General features: G+C 47.4%; 2 protein-coding genes across 2 annotated transcripts; both read right to left on the reverse strand.

Annotated features, from left to right (window-relative positions):
• Nucleotides 1–1,126: 1,126 nt before the first annotated feature.
• LOC142766836 (uncharacterized) lies at nt 1,127–5,111 on the reverse strand. The gene is made up of 4 exons (XM_075868062.1): nt 4,758–5,111; nt 3,550–3,568; nt 2,690–2,793; nt 1,127–1,243 (listed from the first exon to the last, which is right to left on the reverse strand). Exons 1-4 carry the CDS (start codon nt 5,095–5,097, stop codon nt 1,176–1,178), a joined length of 531 nt encoding a protein of 176 aa, XP_075724177.1. The 5' UTR covers nt 5,098–5,111; the 3' UTR covers nt 1,127–1,175.
• Nucleotides 5,112–7,930: 2,819 nt separating this feature from the next.
• Nucleotides 7,931–13,813, reverse strand: LOC142767326 (uncharacterized). The gene is made up of 2 exons (XM_075868811.1): nt 13,238–13,813; nt 7,931–9,970 (listed from the first exon to the last, which is right to left on the reverse strand). Exons 1-2 carry the CDS (start codon nt 13,708–13,710, stop codon nt 8,362–8,364), a joined length of 2,082 nt encoding a protein of 693 aa, XP_075724926.1. The 5' UTR covers nt 13,711–13,813; the 3' UTR covers nt 7,931–8,361.
• Nucleotides 13,814–20,340: the final 6,527 nt, after the last annotated feature.

Consider the following 20,340-nt stretch of genomic DNA (forward strand, 5'->3'; position numbering starts at 1 on the left):
AACACTACAAGATCTAAACGAGAGGTGGCTACATACAGGAGACGGTACCGCCATCTAGTGAACACTGCAAGAACTAAACTAGAGGTGGCTACATACAGGGGACGGTACCGCCATCTAGTGAACACTGCAAGAACTAAACTAGAGGTGGCTACATACAGCCTACAGGGGACGCACAGCCCACGCCCTAAGAAGCTTCGCCCCTAAAAAAAAGGGTGTGAACGTGCGCAGCCTGATTCCGTGCGTAAAAACGTGAAAAAAGAAGTATGTGTAAGACACTTGATGCTTACGTGGGTGTCACTTGACACACACCTGACTCCCTCAGAAGTGGTAGTGTGACCCTTCGCATCAGAGCCATTTCATTCTTCACAGGAGGGTTCGGTGGCTCTGCTAAAGCGCGCGGACTCGGACTTACCAATTCCAAGAGCGTCAGCATGTCTCTCTAAAGACAGTCCTACACGCGGCAAATCAGAACTCTCCGAAAAGAGTCGCACACGTTTTTTTTTTCTTAAAGCGTACAGTGACGTCGACAATCATTTTTCGTGTTTATGCTAAGTGGGACGCCGAGTGGGAATGTACTCTCAGGCAGGAGTGGACGAGCGTGTAGGTGGCGAAAGTTCTGTTGCGAGCTTGTTGGCGGACCATTTGAACGCTTTCGGTGTAGCACGGTAATACACGCGGACACAAGAAGGCACCAAAATGCACCACAGAACACTACTTGCAACAAATTTATTTACAAAAATCAGAATGTTTTTATACAACCACCACAAGCCAAACAGTTGAACATGTGCGATCACTCAGGACACGCACGAAAAAGCCACTCAACCTCAGCGAAGTCACGGCAAGGATGATATCTTGTAAATCGGCGCTTGCGCAACAACCACAACTTCTTGGGTGACAATGCTATCAATGGTTTGCTAGCATGCAGCTAGCTCACCGAGTGCATCGATATGCTCGGCTTCGGTAAGCAGATGTGTGATCTGTAGTTTATGTAGGTCTACAATGACTTCCTTGGAAATCAAAGGACGGTAACTGGAAGCACAACGGCGAAAAAATAATCTCTTCAGGAGCCAATTTATTCGACCTTTAATTATGCTCCTACAAATTATAGGTGGCGCTGCAGCTGAACGTTGGCACGCACCGGCGTGCTCTCTGCGGTTTCAGCTGCCTTCTCAACTCTAGCGCCTTGTCAAAGGCGACGGATAACCGGTAAATCCTTTTGCCTCTGCCGTGCCCGGTGAGTTTCCTGTAACAAGATGCGCTCATTGCAATATGGAAGACATACAAGGATTTCTTACATGGCTCTGAACGAAGCGTGTGAAAGTTGCGTACAGTAGGAAGGCCTCACGAAACAAGAGAATAAACGCTCTTTTGCTGAGGCAGCACCACCTCACGCGAAGAAAGAACATCACTACAAAAAAGAAGGATAGGTAATGCCAGGTTCTCTGTGCTACTTCTCCCTGCCTCTCACAAGTACAAACTCAAGCTAGTTCACAGTCTGGCCAATGTTCCCCGTCTGGCAAATGTTCGCAAGAGGCGTAGCGCGCGTAAACACCCAAGCTTTTAGCGGTGGTCTTTTCTAGAATCATGGAGCCTGTGCTTCTCGCGCCCACTGCAGCCTCGCATTGATAATGACTCTTTCAGCATCCTCACCACTTCTACCTCCATCTTAATTTATTTAGCCAAACTATATGGTCGACAACGACGAGCTTCGCTGTTAAAAGGATTGGGTGACAAGTGAACGCGTCTTTTAATCCTTCGTATTCGGCCTTCAAAAGAGAGTGAACGTCACACCCGCGCATGTGACAAAAACTATACGTTACAGAAACTACGTTAAGTGTCAACGCATCGTTGACCAATGAGGAAACATCGCGACAAAACTACGTTAAACGTCAAGTCATCATTGGCCAACGAAATATTTGCACCACTTCTACTGAAAAAATTCCGCCATATCCACGAAGTGAATGATGATGAGTGGGCGAAGCTCCGGAGGTAAACCTGGTAAACCATGAATCGTCTGTACATTTCGCCCACTCGATTTTATTACATCGCTCCCCCTAGCGTACGTCGCCGCACTAAATCGAACGATTGCCTTCAACCAATGACACGCGCCATATGTGACATCATTCCTATTTTATAAGATCTCGCGTCTTTCATCAACTACAAGTACCGCTTTCTAGTTTATAACATCTTGCATCTTTTCATTATCAGCTACAAGTACCACCATCTAGTAAACACTACAAGAACTAAACGAGAGGTGGCTACATACAGGAGACGGTACCGCCATCTAGTGAACACTGCAAGAACTAAACTAGAGGTGGCTACATACAGGGGACGGTACCGCCATCTAGTGAACACTGCAAGAACTAAACTAGAGGTGGCTACATACAGGCTACAGGGGACGCACAGCCCACGCCCTAAGGAGCTTCGCCCCTAAAAATATCGCGTTGTTTGAATAAACAGTGCCACTGGTGCCATCTCTCGGACACTCAGCACGCCCTTGCACAATGATCCCTACTGGGCAGGAGTGCGCGCGACCCTATAACGAGGCTCAAGTCGCTATAACGAGACTCAAGCATTAGTCGTCTCTCTCACCCACAAAGCATTAAATCCCCGAGCTCACCAGAGCAACAACCTAGCCGCCAAGATTATACAACAGCGTGTCTGGCTACTTTGTGAAAAATTAGCTCACTTGCGATGCCCGTGAACAGCAGCATGCCGAGTACGATGTTCATCACGATGAGAATTCCCGTGCAGACTATCATTGCAGTCATCCGAGCTTTGCGTCCTTCGCGCCTGGCAGACAACGTTTTTCAAGTGTTAATGCAAGAGACATGTCTGATGCTTCTGGATGACATCAATTGATCTTGAAGTGCGTAGCAGTTAACACTCCACAAGTGTAGACAATGACATCTAATAACACCTGATGCTTCTAAATGTTATCTAGAAGCATTGGATGTCATCCAATGCTTCTAGATAACGTCGATTGATCTTCATGTGGCGATACAGTTGACACTTGACAAATGTCGACAATTTTCGCATTCATGTGGTTTCAAAAAGACATGCCACGACTTGTTCATATGCACTCGAGAGACCATACCGATTAACAAATACGCAAGGAAGTTCATTTGAGTTCATCGTAATTCAGAGGTACCCCTCGTAATAATGCAATCGAACAACAACAACAACACACACAGCACATGTATGGTTCTATTTACCCATTCTATCACTGAATTTCGACCAAGATCACACCAATTTATCTTCTTAGGCGAAACAAAGGTCTTTCGTATACTTTACAATGTTTGGGTTTTAAAATTAAATGAAAGTGGGGCGCTTTATAAATATAATAAACTGAACCACCTAAGTTCAATTTAAACGTCTAATTCAGTGACCATGGTCGTAGCCAGCTTTCAGATACTTTACCTCAACCTAAATGCTCTCAACAAGTACTAACATGTTTCGAGGTGTTCCCGCAACCCTATCAAAGCGGTGTTGCTTTGATAGTTTCCACGCCAACATATTCTCGAAGTCACAATAAATTAGAGTACTTACCATTTTGCTTTTTTGTCATCTATGGAAAAAAAAGGTCGCATAAAAAGCAAAGGTAAGAAGTCTACAATAATTTCACAAAGGTTAGGTCAATTTATAACAGAGCGAGGAGTATCGCTAAGGGTACCTACGTGTTCTTTCGAACGATGCAACTGAATACGTCTCATGGTTCACGTTACAATACCAGCATACGCATATCAACGTGCATCGCCAGTATTATGCACGTCACTAGAAAACGTATATTGAAATAGTGCCGAAATTGCAGTATAGTTGGTCTTGAGCATTGAGATAAACAGCAAGCTTCTTATTTTCACGGGAAGACGTAAGACTGCGTCAAAGAGGCCTTCCAGACTTGAAAGCATGACCGGGGGTGCTATTCTGGAAACTGTCTAATTTTGCCATATTGTCAATTTGGTAATGGCGGCATTTTGAACCAATCAGTGAGGTCGATGCAGCACACTTGGCCAATCAGCATCGATCAATGGCGGAATCTGGCAACATAGCAGAATTCGACAATGTCCAGGATAGCACCACATGATTAGGAGGAAACTGGCACTTAGTGCCATCTGTCGTCGGTGACGGTAGCGGACTGTCGTACGTGAATGGGAATTAGGAAGAAAAAATCGTATCTCACTAGAAAAGCTAACTATGAATAAAGGCCCCCGAACACATGCGGCAGAGTCCAACTAAAATATTCAGGTAAAATTATGGTACCCCATTACAAACCACGAAGCTTCTCAGAGTGCTTAGTACTAATTTTGCAAAGGCACCCCATATGTTTCAAGGGATCGTGTTCAGTTGTGGGAAGTCATGTTTTTGAAGTGCGTTGCTATAATTTCAACAGAATACACCAGTTAATCTCTGCCGCATATACCTTGAAGTGCTTTTTGGCAATTAGTTTTTTTTTCGTCAGATATAATATTTTAATTGCGACATAAGGCCTAATGTTTATGTCAAATGTTCGCTGTTAGGCCGGTGTTGTGTATGAAATGAAGTAGTGTCTTGAGGAATCTGTTTTCATGTATCCAGCGGTTGTGACTGGCTGTGTCGCTGTAGCGAAGGCCGGCTTGAGCAGATATAATATTTTTCTCCCTACTGTTCATTCAGGTACGGAAGGCCACTGTTGCAATCACCGAGAGACGGCGCCACCCGCACATATCCCAAAATCCTACGAATCAATTCTATTGCGACACTTTTCTTGCGCGACATACCCTCGGCGACTGGCACGAACTGCTGATTCTGCTGCCGTCCGGCCCCCTCTCCGTACGCGTACGGCGCCTGTCCGTAAGGAGCGTTCGGATCCTGCGCGTATGGAGTCTGTCCGTAAGGAGCCTGGGCGTAGGGATCCTGCGCGTACGGTGCGTATGGAGTCTGTCCGTAGGGTACCTCTGCGTAGGCCGCCTGTGCGTAGGGTGTCTGCGCGTATGGAGTCTCCCCGTACGGTGCCTCTGCGTATGGCGCCTGCGAGTTCGGTGCTTGGGCATTCACCGCCGGAGGGTTAGGTGCCTGCCTGTAATACGTTGGGTCATAGGCAGCTGGATCGTACTGCATGATGGTGATTAAGTTGGCAATCTGCAAACAATACGCACGTTCAATGTAATCATGCACAACAGCAACAGAAAAGCAACGTTGACAGTAGGCACAAATAAGCCATGGTCGTTAAAATTGATGCCCTCAATTCATTTCATTAAACGTTTTAGTTCATGGACATGACATATATATTCAATTACATCGTGCCTGGATCCTATGACAACGCTCATTTAGATGTGCAATACTCAAGGACTGAAAAGGAAAGCTTAAGGACTTTTTACATGTATTTTCCTCCCCCCCCTAAAAAAAAGAAAAAAACAGCGATGCTGTAGGGAACTTGTTCCAATGCCGGTGTGTTCTCATTACAGTCCCGGATGTCTAGTTTAGAGTATGTGAACTGAAAAAGCAGGCTGTTTTCTATATAGCAGAAGAAAATGTAGCGGCACCTCGTGGAGCAAATCTCAACTACGCGACTATGTATGAGTGGCCTGTAATATCCGCTTTGGGAGAAGGAGCAAAACGAAGAGAGACACTAGCTCAGACGTATAATTCCCCGGGGTAAACAAACGTTCAAAGTCACTACCAGCCACCTTTAAGGGACAAGGTTCTCTACTATTTTTAAGTTATTTTGTGTCTGTCGATAAGGCAATCTTTACTTTTAATGGTTAGCAGAGACTTCACTTTTTACACGAAAATAACACGGACACTCGAGGTCCGGCTTGGCTGCTGCTTGTTCAGTGCAAACGATTGAAAAAACAAATTGGCAAAAAATGAAATTCTTATCTTACATGTACCACAGCCGATAGCAGTGCCGGCGCCCTAACCTTAGCGTATCGCTCGCAGGCAGTTTATGAAGCATAACATGTCAAATTCGCTCACACGCATGCACCGTTACTTATCGCGCACTTTGGCGCGAAGCGTTGGCATAAGGTCTGCAACATCAACGTCCTCAAACGCATGGTGCCATTTGCCCATTAAACAAGTACAAACAACATTATGAATTATTATCTGTAGTAGGTTTCCGAATAAGCTTTACGCACGCAGTCATTATAGCACTTTCGTAGAAGCCCATCAGAGAGAAAAGCCGTACTCACCGATTCAAAATGAAAATGTCGTCCAAAGAACGGAAGCAGCTGGCTCGCGAGGAGGTCCGTGCACTCGAGGCACAGGTGATGATAATGATCATGGTGATAATGGCCCTCTGCCATGGTGCGCTTTTATTATCAGTGCGAAAGTGGGAAGATTTAGTCGCAACAGACACTATAAAAACCACAAGTTATATGACATGAACTGAAAAAATTACTTAGTACGGGCCGATATGGAACAATAGGGCTTTATTACTTACATGCCAACTAACCAAATCTCATCTTATACATGGGATATGACGCCACTGTAAACGTCGTCTGATGTAGGGATACGTTTGCATTAAGATTGAAGCTAGTTAGGCCCTCACGATCTCTGACCATTGTCGTCAAGGCTCGCCGTCATCCCTTTACGAAGCGCAGGTGCGAAGAATCACTACGCAATACCATCTACAGAGCGTACATTGCGCGCATATGGTTTAAAAATAGACCGTACTCTGTCAGTTCATCCATTCGTCCTTCATACTAGTCGGCGAATTCAAAGTGTAAACATTACGGATCTTCAGACCAAGCTTCGCTACGTCCTCAGAATTCCGTTCGCAGGTCTGCCGCAATTATTTGGACACCTCGTATGCTTCGGAGATAAAGAATCAGTGAGTCTCTAAGCAGGTATGCCACCCGACTATCAAACTACTATTCAAAAAAGAAAACCCCCCAAACGAGCTGCGGTACCGACTTGATCATAACGTGCGTTATTCTTTGCGCATTCACCAACTAGCAGCCCAAGCAAGAGCGCATTTCGTAGTGCACTTAATTCGTGCAGTTAATGGAATGGCGCTAAGAGCAGCGTAATCGTGACAGTCAGGACGTGATGTAAACTCAGCCAGACAAGTGTCCTCCGAGTTATGAACAGAAGACATTAACCACTTGAAGGTGCCGGACAGGACGACCAACTATAGTGTTGCGAGACTTCGCCACGACTTCGCCACCAGGGCTGGATACCACTGGTATGGAAAAGGGAGCCTCCTTGCTACTTAAAAGCCTTAAACAACAAGGGGGATTTCGCAGCGCTTGATGTACTCACGCTTACAAAGACGCGCCTTGAACAACGCATGTGGAAACTTGTTCGATAAACGCATCGGTGGCCTGTGATTCAGTCAACACAAGGGCACTCGTGAGCCACAATCAAATATGTTGTTCGCTGTGCGAGAATTCAGTTGGAGTCCAACCAGTGATACCGCACTCATTCATTGCGTGAGCAATAGAGCTTTGTTCAAATTGGCGCTGAATTGAAACGGTCTCAAGTGGCGGTAAGAGTGCCAGGATGGTGCAGAAGCAACATGTTGACAACATGTGACAAGGCGTGGGAGACTCGGTAGAAAAAGCAAATAGCATGACGTCACTCGCGGCATGGCAAAATTATGATTTCTGGCCGTGGGTGCCCTTAGTAGCCTATACAGCTTTTGCGGCCTATTTTGAAGTGAAATATTCGTATAGTGCTTTTTTTTCAAATACTTATTGGCAGCATGATTCCTACGATTCTATTTCCCGAAGCAAATAGAAGCACCTTTATGCAAAACGTACGACCGAATTCCCCTCATACCTTACGTTCTATTTCCAAAAAGCATTCTCAAGGCCTTGATTATTTCCACGGACAATCCATTACTTCTATGTCTTTTTTTAATAGTAGTTTTGAAGCATCGCAAAACTCACCTGTAGTCAAATAGCTGCGTGGTACATGGCTTAAAAAGAATTTCCCACAGGCACAAGAATTGGTATTCTCAAGTTTATTTCTAAAATTTTTCCCAATCTGAAAGCTTGTCAAATGTAAAAACATTCTCTCTAGTCAAACAACATTACGCATACAGTAATAGGAGTAACATGAGCAAGAAGTTCACTAAAAGAATGACATCTATGAACATAAAGCACAATAGAAATGGCAAAGTTGTGGCAAATCTCGTCGTAACCAAATAACTTTGTGCGAAAACCTACATTTATGTTTCGTTTTTCATCACACCGGCTTCGACAAGTGCACACAACAGAGCATAAAACCAGAGTCAATAGCTGTTGTATCGCCATGCGAAAAATTATGTGGTGATATGGTGGCCATCTATGAGCTATCGGAGAACATTGCTGCCCTCTTCGTCGTACTATGATCGCTAAAAAAATTGTGACTCTACCCGCAAGATGACCAGCAACGAATCTAAGCTGCAGAATTGCTTCGAGAGTTGCCCATCATTTCACCGTCCTTCATTACTTCCTCGACTCTCTGCTTGAGGGCGTTAGTGCCGGAAACAAGTGCAAGGGCAGCGTGGCAGCGCGGCGAGTAGTCTTGATCTATGACATAGTGAGCCGCGCACGTCAACAGTCCTATGTTGCGGCCGACGATATTTTCGAGGACGAACCACTCGTCCCCTAGACAGCCCGAAGATGTCAGGAAACGCAAGTGAGTAATGGTCTCATTTTGGCTGAACTTGGAGGCGAGTAGCTTAAGAAAGGTGTCATTTTCGGCCTGGCTGCAGGACGCAAAGGCAAGCTCGCACAAGCTACGGCTGACCACCACTCCAGCCACGAAGAAACGCAAGTTGGCCTCGCCCATATGAAACCCGTTGAGTCGAAGACCTCGGATGGCGGCGTTCTTGAAGATCATCTCGAGAAGTACGCTGTAAGGACGGCCTGCCGATCGTAGTGTATGGCTCAGATCCGGCTCGTCACATCCGGTCAGCGAGAGAACTCTGAGTGAGTCGGCGGTGCTCAAGCAGTAGCACAGTGTGCGAAACGCGGTGACGTCCGAAAGGATTCCCTGCGCCAGGTAAAGGTTGAGCAAGGTGACCCGATACCAGTAGCATGCCAAGCGAACTAGAACTACAAACTCTTTCGGAGTTCTCTCCATGAAAGATCTGATCACCACCTTAGATAACGCTTCCGGACAATCCCGAAGATGAACTATCTCCCAAGCGCTGACAAGGTAGGCGTCTTCAATACGGACTCGATCGCTCATTTCGGACTGCCGGATGACTATGCAGACCGCTTTGAGCTTTTCCAATGGAACGCCATTCAGCGAGATGGTTTTCAGTGATTTGACGGTATGGGCGGTGTTCAGCAAACCCTGCAGGTCTTCCAATTCTAGTCCCCCCATGCCCAGGGCCAAAAAGGAAAGTTGTATTGGCGTAGTAGGGTCAAACGCTTGAATCCAGTCACAGTTCTGGTGTGCGAGGGAGGGTTGATCCAACTGCTCGCCGTATTCTCTCACATCATATGTCCATTCAAGTCGTGGCTTGGGTTTCCAACGGCAGCCTGCTATGTCGAGGCTCTTGAGTGCGCCCTCTTTCCCGGACACGAAAGCAGCGAAGAGACTCGCGCACCGTGTACTTAGCCGGAAGCCGGTTAGTCTTAGCCTCTGAATGTTGGCGCGACTACAGAGCGGCCGGACGATGCACTCGATGTCCTGGAACGTGCTTGCGGCACCCATGTCCACACCTTCCACGCTCAGTGAGCTCAGCTGCGTGCTGTTGGCCAGAAAGTCGGAGAACCTGGAATCACCAGTTTTCGTGTAAGAATGCACGATGCTGCCGTTCAGACACAGATTCTGGATGGTGTCGTTGCGTCGGAGGGCGGCGATGAGGAGACACCCGCTTTCGGCGTCGAAAACGAGTCGCGGTATCGTTAGAGTGGTCAGACACGTGGTGTCCACAAGAAGCTTACAAAGGGCGTCCAACTCGAACGATGATGCTGCAGCGTTGACGACCACGGTGAACTCGCGTAGGTTCGTCATGGTGGCGATGGCATCGAACAGTTCCCCTCGGATGCCCCTGTGCAGAGAGAAGCGGGCAAACGGGGACCAGATTAGTTGATCTGAAAACGAACGGTTTGCGGAACGAGTTCTACGCGAAATATGAGCAGCTAAAAACAGACAAACAAAAAGGTGCGCGCATGGGCGTACGCGGTCCCCGCTGTAGATTACGTGCAACGCCATCCCGTTCTATCTAAGTTTGCCTTCCCCTCAGCAACCTCATAACGATATGTCGTTATCATGTAATGTCATAGAGCTTGCGGACTCATCGGCGTTCGCGATGCAGTCGCTTCAGTGTTGCCAGAGTCCGCTGGTTTTCAGGTCATGAAAATTCTCTCCCCCCCCCCCCCCCCTGCTAAGTCACTGCAGCTTCGGCACGGTGGCGCAAAGGGCAGGCTGAAGGGCATTGAGAATAGTTTGGCTGTGTTGGAAGAGCTGGTGGCCTGAAAAATCCGGCGGTATTGCCATTACACTTTCCTCGCTTTTTTTTTAAGTTTCTCTATTAACTTGTAAATGTCAAAAATACGCGTAGGAAATGAGCAGAACGTGCATGGCGATTGCATATAATCACAGTAACTCACGCCGTGTAAAAAAAAGATTGTCTCAGCCAAAGATAAGCTGAACAGCCTGCGCGCCAGATTTGATAAGCTGCCCTCGACTCCAGAATGTGCGCAGTCAAGCACGGCATACAGTTTTTTTTTCTTGAAAAACACGTTGTATATCTCATTTCGTTGTGTTGCAGTAAGGTTTACGCGTGGCAAACGGAGCGCTGCTTGAACATTCGCCCGCGTAAGCGTCATATTTCTTTAAAGGAACCCTAAAGAGTGAAAAGACTCTCCGCGAATTAGGGAACTACAGTTTCATCCTGCAAATACCACTGTTACCACAACACGACGCTTGCTAAGCGAGCAAATGCGTGAAAAAGGAAATAGGGGGTGGAGGTGCCACCCGCACGAAACACCATGACGTCAAAAACTTTGAAGGAGTTCACCAGGGCTAGCATAGCTTCTAATAGACTAAAAGGAAGGAAACTGTCATCTGTGGGTTATTTAGACCTAGCACACAACGTTTCAGGGGAAAAAAAGTTATTGAGCCAGTATGGCAAAAACACGAAAAATGCATTTTAAAATTTTCCAAGCCATGCGTGGAGGTTTCAGCGCGAAATTAGAGACAGAAACTTTGACCTTGATTTTCTCCGTTAATAATGACCTTGTCATGGTGAAACATGTGAATTTAGGGTTCTGTGAGTGCAGTTTGCTAATCTAGACCAAGTCACCGTTTCTCCTTATAGTGTTTATTTACTTCACTTGCCTAAACCCCCTGCGCCAGCTGCGATTGCACGCTACAGTTATGCCACGCAAACGCTGCTTTTTGATACAATAGTTGCCCCATAAGAGATAGCTGAAAGTTTCGCTATCTCCTGAAATTGCGACACGTGTTTGCACACCATCCCTGACAGTGCTCGATTGCGAATCGACTCACTTGAATAACGCGTGGTGGCGTTACGAATGTGCAGTCTTTTTGTCATGTGCATAGATTTCTGGCGTATGTTCCCATTTCTTTCCTTCCTTCTTTCTTCTTTAGTTTCAATAAAGCGCTCATAATGTCGAGTCATCTGTGTCTGTATTTTTCACTGTTAATAATCAACCCAAACACACTAGCCAACTTGCCCTCCTGCGGCAGATAAATCTGAACCAAGCACCAACATGTTTGCGTTATAAATTTCACGCAGTGATCGACTGGTTCCGCCTAGGGGTGTTCGACATGAACAGTGACCGCAAAAACTCCGCCAAGTTACTCGTAATACGGTCGAAGCTATCTCAGGACAAGCGAAGTCATTTTACGCATTCGTTTATTACGATACGAGAGGATCCGTACACATCAACCCTTATTAATGTTCCAAGCAAGTGTTCGGAAACAGCCCCCATGTTTTGCGCGCACTACGTTAACCTACGATCCTGATAACGCGAAATTAAAGAAAATAGGAATATGTGTGTATAGTAAGCGCCAGGGCTCTTCTAGTGTTCTGTGCATGCGCTATTATATACCCCAGTCTCGGTAAACCGATATTGTGGTCAGCCCGCTTAACTAACTGACTACTAAATGGGGACGAATAAATTTCCGACGAAGCACGCCTTCGAAATGGCCAATCAGCCGATTCGCTCGCCTTTCTTTGAAAAAATTCAAAGCTCCGTGGAGCAACGACCCGGCATGTGGGAGAATGTTTTATCGTAGCAAGTTAGGCTAAGTGCATGGTAGATGCTGAAAATGAGAGTGCATGTGCCGCAACTAAGAAAGGTAACAGCATGCACGTGACATGATCAATGGACCACGATGGCGGCCTACATATAGGCAAGGTTGTATAATCACGACGCAATCAACCGGCTTCCTTACGAAAACCAATGTCGCTGGAGCATTATGCCTGCATGCATCATCAACGAAGAAACCAGCATGCGATGTACAGGTATAATACTAACGCAACAGCACAATGTACCCATCCCGCCGTGTTGTCGCTACATGTGGCTGTTTCGGCAACGTGAGTGCACTCGATCTAATAGGATCTTGCGTCCCAAAACTGCGAAATTGATGAGGGACGCCCAATAAGAACTCTCAGGGAATTTCAACATCCAGGGGGTCTTTAACGTGTATTGAAGTACTCCAGGCTTTAGCATTTCGACTCGATTAAAATGGGGCTGCCATGGCTGGAATTCAATCCTGCGACGATCGGGACAGCAGTCGAGTACCATAAAGAGTGACGTAGACAGGGGTTGACGCCGGGCCCGTGCCCCAACCACCCATTTTTTTGCCCTGGAATACACAGCACAAAATGACACTCGACCCGATCTGCCTGCGCGGCCCCCAACTTCAAGATCAAGCTGATGCCCCACCCTCATGAAACACTTTTGAATACGCCCCGGAGCATGAGCACAAGACTGCATGATAATGATTTGTGGGGTTTAATGTCCCAAAACCACCATATGATTATGAGAGACGCGGTAGTGGAGGGCTCCGGAAATTTTGATCACCTGGGGTTCTTTAACGTGCACCCAAATCTGAGTACACGGGCCTACAACATATCTGCCTCCATCGGAAATGCAGCCGCCACAGCCGGGATTTGATCCCGCGACCTGCGGGTCAGCAGCCGAGTACCTTAGCCACTAGACCACCGTGGCGGGGCGAGCACTAGACTGCAGGCTGTAGCTGCCGCAACGTAGCAGCTGAAACCTGAGCGCTCGGCAATTCACTCGACAACTCTGTTCAAACTTTGTTCTAAAAGAACACTGACCTGTAATCCAAGAATATGCTGCCAAGAGTCAACGTCCGCAGACTCGCGTTCTGCCGAACCGAAGAGACGACGCACTGCCGGTACTCGCAGAGTCCACTGCCTTCGAGTAGGGCGTCGTCCAGGCACAGGCTCTCGACGCAGCTGTGTTGCGCCAGCAGGACGTGAAAGACAATCCGGGCGGCATGGCTGCGCGCCAGCAGCGTGCGGCCGCCACTGCCCCTGTAGAGGACACGCACCAGGCGCAGTCGTCCGGGAGCGCGGAGTTCTCGTAACTGCAAGCCCACGTGCCACAGGACGTAATTCCAAAGGGACAGATTGTCGAAGACGTGGCAGATGGGCGTGGGTACGCTGGCACCGTCTTCACCGGCATCACGTATCGCGCCGCAAGGAACGTTCAGATTCAGGCCCGGAAAGCGACGGTTGCATTCTTCGAAGTCAAGCTTTTTCTTTCCGATGCTGATTTCGTTAACCATGATCAACCATAAGAAGGTAGTACGCTGCCGTTACTGCACAAAGGCAGTCGCGCTGCTCAATCAAGACGCTCTGAGCACCCAGCTTCGAGTGCGAAGAAAAAACAGGGATTTCATCCTCGCCCCTATTTCCCTTTGCGCAAGCGTTGTCACTTCCTCGCTCTTTATTCCTTCATAAAACACGTGGAAAATGATAGTACTTTGTGTTGTGCTTATGAAGGATTGCGTGCTTTTTGGCTAGCCGCTGTTATCTCCACTTACGCAGTCAAAAATGCGCACAAAGAATCCAAATCGATTTATCGTGCACGATAATTTGCGAGAGAAGGCGACGTTGTGCGACTGCATGGGGTCAGCCGTTTGGGGTATCAGGTGGTGTTTAGAGTACACTGAACAGTTGAGGTCAAACAAACAGACAAATGTACAGACAGACAGACAGACAGACAGACAGACAGACTAAAATTTTTGCGTCGAAGGTCCCCAAGAAAGACTATCGTCTTTAATATGCCTGGACAACGCCTCCTAAATAAGTTATGCCTGGAACGTGGTCCACGAACGCGCTGCCCTACCCTCTGATTTTACCCTCCTCCTTCGGTACGAAGGCAAGCGTCTCCAACGGCCGCCCCCTGCGAACACAGCAATGCTCTCACAGTTGCCTCCGAGCAGCCGTGATGTCAGGTGACAGAGTGGTACGGTAATGTCACGTGACTGAGCGGTACGGACGCGAGAAGTCTCATGCGGCGGCCTGTCGCAACACAAGAGAGAAAGCATGGCCTCCGAGATTGAGTGCTGGCAGGAGGCTCTCAATTGAAAAGAGAGCGACGTTCCAGGCATAGTTTTTCTAGGAAGCGTTGGTCAGACTCATTCCTGAAATGCGTCTGTCTCTTATGAGATCCCAACAAGGGTCGCATGCGCCGCAGTTCTGTGCCACCACCACCGGTGTCCGTGACTACTATCGCTCGGAATAAGAAAAAAAAATGTTAAATAAAAAAATGAACGTAACTGTCCGAAGGGAACCGTGTGGTGATTATATTTTATACCATGATCGCCATTGCGCAGCGCGAGCAGTAGGGAGGCTGCAGATAATGTTGATCATGTGATGTCGAAGCATACGTGTATATAAGGTAATTGCGATTATCTGATTGATTGATTGATTGATATGGAGGTTTAATGTCCCAAAGTTACCATATGATATGAGAGACGCCGTAGTGGAGAGCTCCAGAAATTTCGACCACCTGGGGTTATTTAACGTGCACCCAAATCTGAGCACACGGGCCTGCAACATTTCCGCCTCCACCGTAAATGCAGCCGCCGCAGACGGGATTCGATCCCGCACCTGCGGGTCAGCAGCCGAGTACCTTAGCCACTAGATCACCGTGGTGGGGCTGCGATCATCTGCACAGCTTATTGGATAATCCTGTGGACCTCCATGCATGCCGGTGATAAAGATGTGCAGTAACAAGGGGTGCTAGGACGCCTCGTTGTGGTATGCCTTTGCTTTTCGACTGTGACAATCCATAGGCTGGCAAACTCATTCGTGGGTCGAGTCACACAAAATCTCTCCGAGTCGAGTCAGGCTGTGACGCTGAGTTAGTCCGGTTCAACAATATTTCATAGAGTCCTAGAAAGGCCGGCTGAGATGAATTCTAGAGTCAGAGTCCGAGTGGTGGCTGCTGCGGAAAAGGCATTTTTTGGGCGAGTCTGAAAGATATTCAACGTTTATTGCCGATTTAATGGTGTTATATACTTACCTTCAGCATTACTATCAGTATCAGCCTTCTATCAGCTTATGTTTTTGCTCCACTCTATTCACACATGTCGAAACAGACTAGCAACGTATGGCACCTCAGTATAGAGTGACTTGGGGAAGGAGTTACGAATGCCTCTCGGTCACACTCGTTCACGTAGAGTGCTGTTTAAACATATCTCGTATAAGTGCTGTATTTAATAAGAATGTCGAAACTGAACCGAAACAATTTAATACTCCTGCTTGAACGTTCAAAATAGAAAACTGTGTCATGAAGGTTCAATTATGCGGAATGCGGGCGTCCAGCATTGAACCTTGACCAAGAAAGCGAATTTTACGCGAGCAAACTCCTCAGTCGATATAGCCATTCTTATTCAGACTCAAGTCAAGCCACGTGTTTAAGCTTGCAAGAGTCCAGCTGAGTGAAATTTTGGTGAGTTTGAGTTCGGGTGAATCGTGTTCAGAAAAACAATTAGTCAGCCGGAGGTCAAGTGAGTCTGTTTATGAAAATTTTGGCGAGTCTGGGTACGAGCGAACTCCTACGCCAAAATATATTTCCTGAGTCAGCCTGAGTTACATGTAAATTTTTGCCCTCCTATAGCGCCAGCACTAGTTCGTTGTTTTACTCTTACAGGTTTAACAAACAACATTTTCTATGAGATCAATACACACTGGAGATATTCTAAAACAGCAACTTGAATAATAAATTAAAATTACTTTTACAAGGAAGGTCATTACTTTATTTGTAATGCTGCGAGATGCGATACGTTCCTCGAACAATATTTTTTTTTCACATCTAAGATGCGGGCGTCAAGGGAAAATGTATGTCTGTAGGTAGGGTGTCTGTAGCTGTGTGGAACGAGTGGTTCTTGAGGAACGAGCGTCTGTGAGAAACGAGCGGATCTTTGAAAGGCCCATTCATGAAAAAAAATGCAAATACATATTTATTCATAAATATGAGCAAAGCCAACAAGAGAATGAACAGCTATACGTAGCGTTGGCGTTTTGCCCTAGGGACGTGTATAGAACCCTTCGCTAATTCGCAAAAAACAAACTAATTATGGTGTAGTGGGCACTTAACCACTGCACTTGCGGCAGGCAATCAACACTTTCGTTTTCTTTCGATATGGTTGAGGCATGCAGCGAGAGCCGAACCAGAACGGCATTTCATTAGGCGATGCACACGTGACCTGCTTACGCTATCGTGACCTATTCCGGAAGGCGCAGCTCTGGTGTTCTCCAATGTCTTTATCGAGCCTGAGTGACTTCTATGTATATATGAAAAAGTGGGAATTTGAAACTGCTGGCGCCATCTCGATGAGATACGCCCGCCATCGAGAAAGACTGACAGACCACCGCGCGCGATTTCAGAGACAGTTGAAAGAAGATGAAGATGAACGCCAGTTCCAAAGGAACGTCGAGTTCTCGAAACATGAGGTGAGTTTATGTCGGCTTCGCTATTGTCACATTGCGCGACGTGTAACCGCTCACGTAGAGATGCGAATTAACTTTATTGATTGATTGATTGATTGATTGATATGCGGGGTTTAACGTCTCAAAACCAGCATATGATTATGAGAGACGCTGTAGTGGAGGGTTCCGGAAATTTCTATCACATGGGGTTCTGTAAGGTACACCCAAATCTGAGCACACGGGCCTACAGCATTTTCGCCACCATCGGAAATGCAGCTGCCGCCACCAGAATTTGATCCCGCAAACTGAGGTTTAGCAGCCGAGTACCTTAGCCACTAGAGTACCGCGGCGGGGCCGTGTTTACTTGAATTGGTGATGCTTCTTCACACGACTAGCGTTATACTGTTAAACTTATCGAGAATGCACAGAAGATGGCTAAAGAAACTCGGCAGTCGCTCTGGGTGTACAATCTTCAGGTTTCTGTTTAGGCATCGTCCGCTGACCAGAGAAGTTGTGTTGATCACTGTAACCCGTCTCAAGCTCACTGGTATTGACCACTTAAAACATGTAGAAAACAGACGCATGCAGCCGGCCATAGACCTACTGACGCACGGAGGTATCGTTTATGGGAACTTCTGATTTTCCTGATGCCAAGGACACATATGAAACGGTGTTAGCTGCAATTCACTTGATGCGAAAGGCGATGTTATGTAGCTGTTGAAATGACTAACGCGAAAAGATTTTCATCATTGCTTAATACCTTATCATAGTATCAATAAATTTTACCGACTATGAATGGGTGCTATGTGGAGTTTTCGTGATTGTAGCTCAATGAGACTTCCCAATGCTAGCTTTCTTACAGAATATGTTCATACGTTGGTCATTCACACTGCATATAAGCAACTGGTGCACTAACATATTGTTTACGTTTTTGTGCACTCTCGAGCGAACTCAATTTTGTACGCGCGGAGCAACAGGTACCCATATTCGTTGTTACCCATGTTAACAGACTCTACAGTAATCATTCCGGTCTAAAAAACGCCTGCGCAGCAGTGCTGGACGGGGGACGCTTCGCGAAGTAACGATGGGTGCATGCACTACTGCATGCCAGGTGTCCCGACATTCGAAGCCAAGTAGCGTCTCTGATGAAAAATTGCGCCTAAGGCAGCATCGGCGTAGTCACGCCTTCAACGCTAGCGTAACCACCACACATATTAAGGGCGAAGCTTCTTATAGCGGCACCCGTTCGTCCCTCGTAGCCGTTGTAGTAGTGTGTAACAAGTATAACATTTTGACCTTCAAGGTGGTGCCGGTGAGAGATTTCTTCTGTGCGTTGTTGAACAGTAGAAGATAGTGTTCAATGTACATGCCCATGACTGCTAAAGGGTAATAATAGGCAGGATAATTTGGCTTTAGTTAACGTGCACGCTGCAAAATTTTATTGTTCAACAACGCACAGAAGGCAAGAAAGGGTTGCTACGTTATACTCGCTGGGCGTAACTTCCTAGGTTTTAGAAAGTTTTAGCGAGCATTAGGCCGCAGTGCCATGAGTACAGTGAACTAGCATATACCATGAACTCGAGGTGGTTAAAGGTGGGAAGTAGACACGAAGCGCAAGCCGTAAGAAAGTGTGCATGTGCCTCCTCTCGTTCAGCCCTTGGAATGTCCTCTGGATGGCGGTGCTTCTATATGAGGAATATATGATGGAAAGTTGCGACATGGTGGTACTTGAAGTGTCGAATAGGTGGACGAACGGAGACACAGACAGATGCATGGACGGACGCACGGACGGCTGCACAGACAAATGGAGGCATGGACCGACGCATGAGCGGATGCATGGACGAAAGCAGGGGCGGACACACAGATGAACGTGCGGACGCAGGAACAGACGCACGCACGGACGGGCGGATGGACGCACGGGTGGCTACACAGACACACGCATTGATGGACGGAAGCAAGAACGAATAAATGAAAGGATGCTTCACCCCACTATCCATCATTCACTCCGTGGATATGCTGCCATTTTTTTCAGTCCGATATACTTCAGGCGTTCTTTTTTGGCGCTATAATAGGTGTTACTGGCCTTCGTGTTGGCCAACGAAGCTGAACTAATAATGGAGAATATGGAGGCCACGGTCATACCAGCGCCTCCTAATGAAAAACTACGCCTAGAACTGGATCTGCCAACTCACTGGCCTACCCTTAGATTCCTCTCCTCCTCGATTGTGGAGGTGGGCTCTTTTTGCGACATTCCCTTGAAAACACGTTATGGGCTGCGAAGCTGTTTCCATACAGCTGCTAATGAAACGTCACATCACTAAGCGGTACGGTGGCGGACACTCTTCCACGGTGCTACGTCATGGCACGCGGAAAGAGGCGTGGGGTCAGAGATCGAGGCCGGAGCGAGGCTTTCTATGGAAAAGTATACACCCGATGGTTTCTAAAGAATAAGTCTGCCAGAGTGCATCTGTGGTTACGGCGTTCAGCGGTTCACGCGCAGGCCGTTTGTTGGACCCCAGCCGCGGCAGTCACCTTTCGGCGGAGGTGTAACGGTAGACACACCTGTACACTGCGATGTCCATGCTCATTAGAGACCACCTGGTTGGCCGAAATTTATGGAGTGCTCCAGAATTGCGTCCCAATGGACCAAATTTTGGTTTTAAAACGTGAAATTCGAGATCGTATTACAATTTTTTTATTCTAAAAGAGAGCAACGTTCCAGGGATGTAGTTAGGCGAGGATAATGATTTATTGATAAATGATGTTTAATGTCCCCAAACCACCAGGTGAGAATGAGAGACGCCGCATAGTGGAGAGCTCCAGAAATTTCGACCACCTGGGGTTCTTTAACATGAACCCAAATCCCAGCACGCGGGCCAATACAGCATTTTCGCCTCCATCAGAAGTGCAGCCGCCGCAGCTGGGATTTGAACCCGCGACCTGTGGCTCAGCAGCCGAGTACCTTAGCCACTAGACCACCACAGCAGGGTGCAGCTAGTTCCTTATGCTTACCCAAGCCTTTACTGCACGCCCGATTTTGCAGCCTGATGGTGATGGTCTCGCGGCAGAGCCGCTCCCCGATGACGCTGATTGTGTTCAGCTTCCTGTCCATGGTGGTGCTGGGACTTGTGCTGCACCACTTCACGGGCACACTACTGCGCCAGCATTTCCCGACTCAGCTGTGCCGGCGAAGGAACGCTGCTGGGGTCGCCACCAGTGTGGTCGTGGCCGTCCGCACCAAGCCGAACAACGACACGCTCCGACAGGCTATCCGAGATTCCATGGCCCACTCAGCTGTCCACTCGGCACTGCCCTGGGAGGTCGTCTTCTACACCGGCTATACCGTGGACATTGTCAAGTAAGTTGCACCAGTTCCACGAGCAAGCGACTGTAGAGTGCGATAAAAACTTCGGCACTTGGTGTAGTGCAATCGAAGCATATTTTTTTAGGAATACCTCCTAGGCACTCGAGCATCT

The sequence above is a fragment of the Rhipicephalus microplus genome, chromosome 7, assembly GCF_043290135.1.
Source record: "Rhipicephalus microplus isolate Deutch F79 chromosome 7, USDA_Rmic, whole genome shotgun sequence".
NCBI lineage: Eukaryota > Metazoa > Arthropoda > Arachnida > Ixodida > Ixodidae > Rhipicephalus > Rhipicephalus microplus.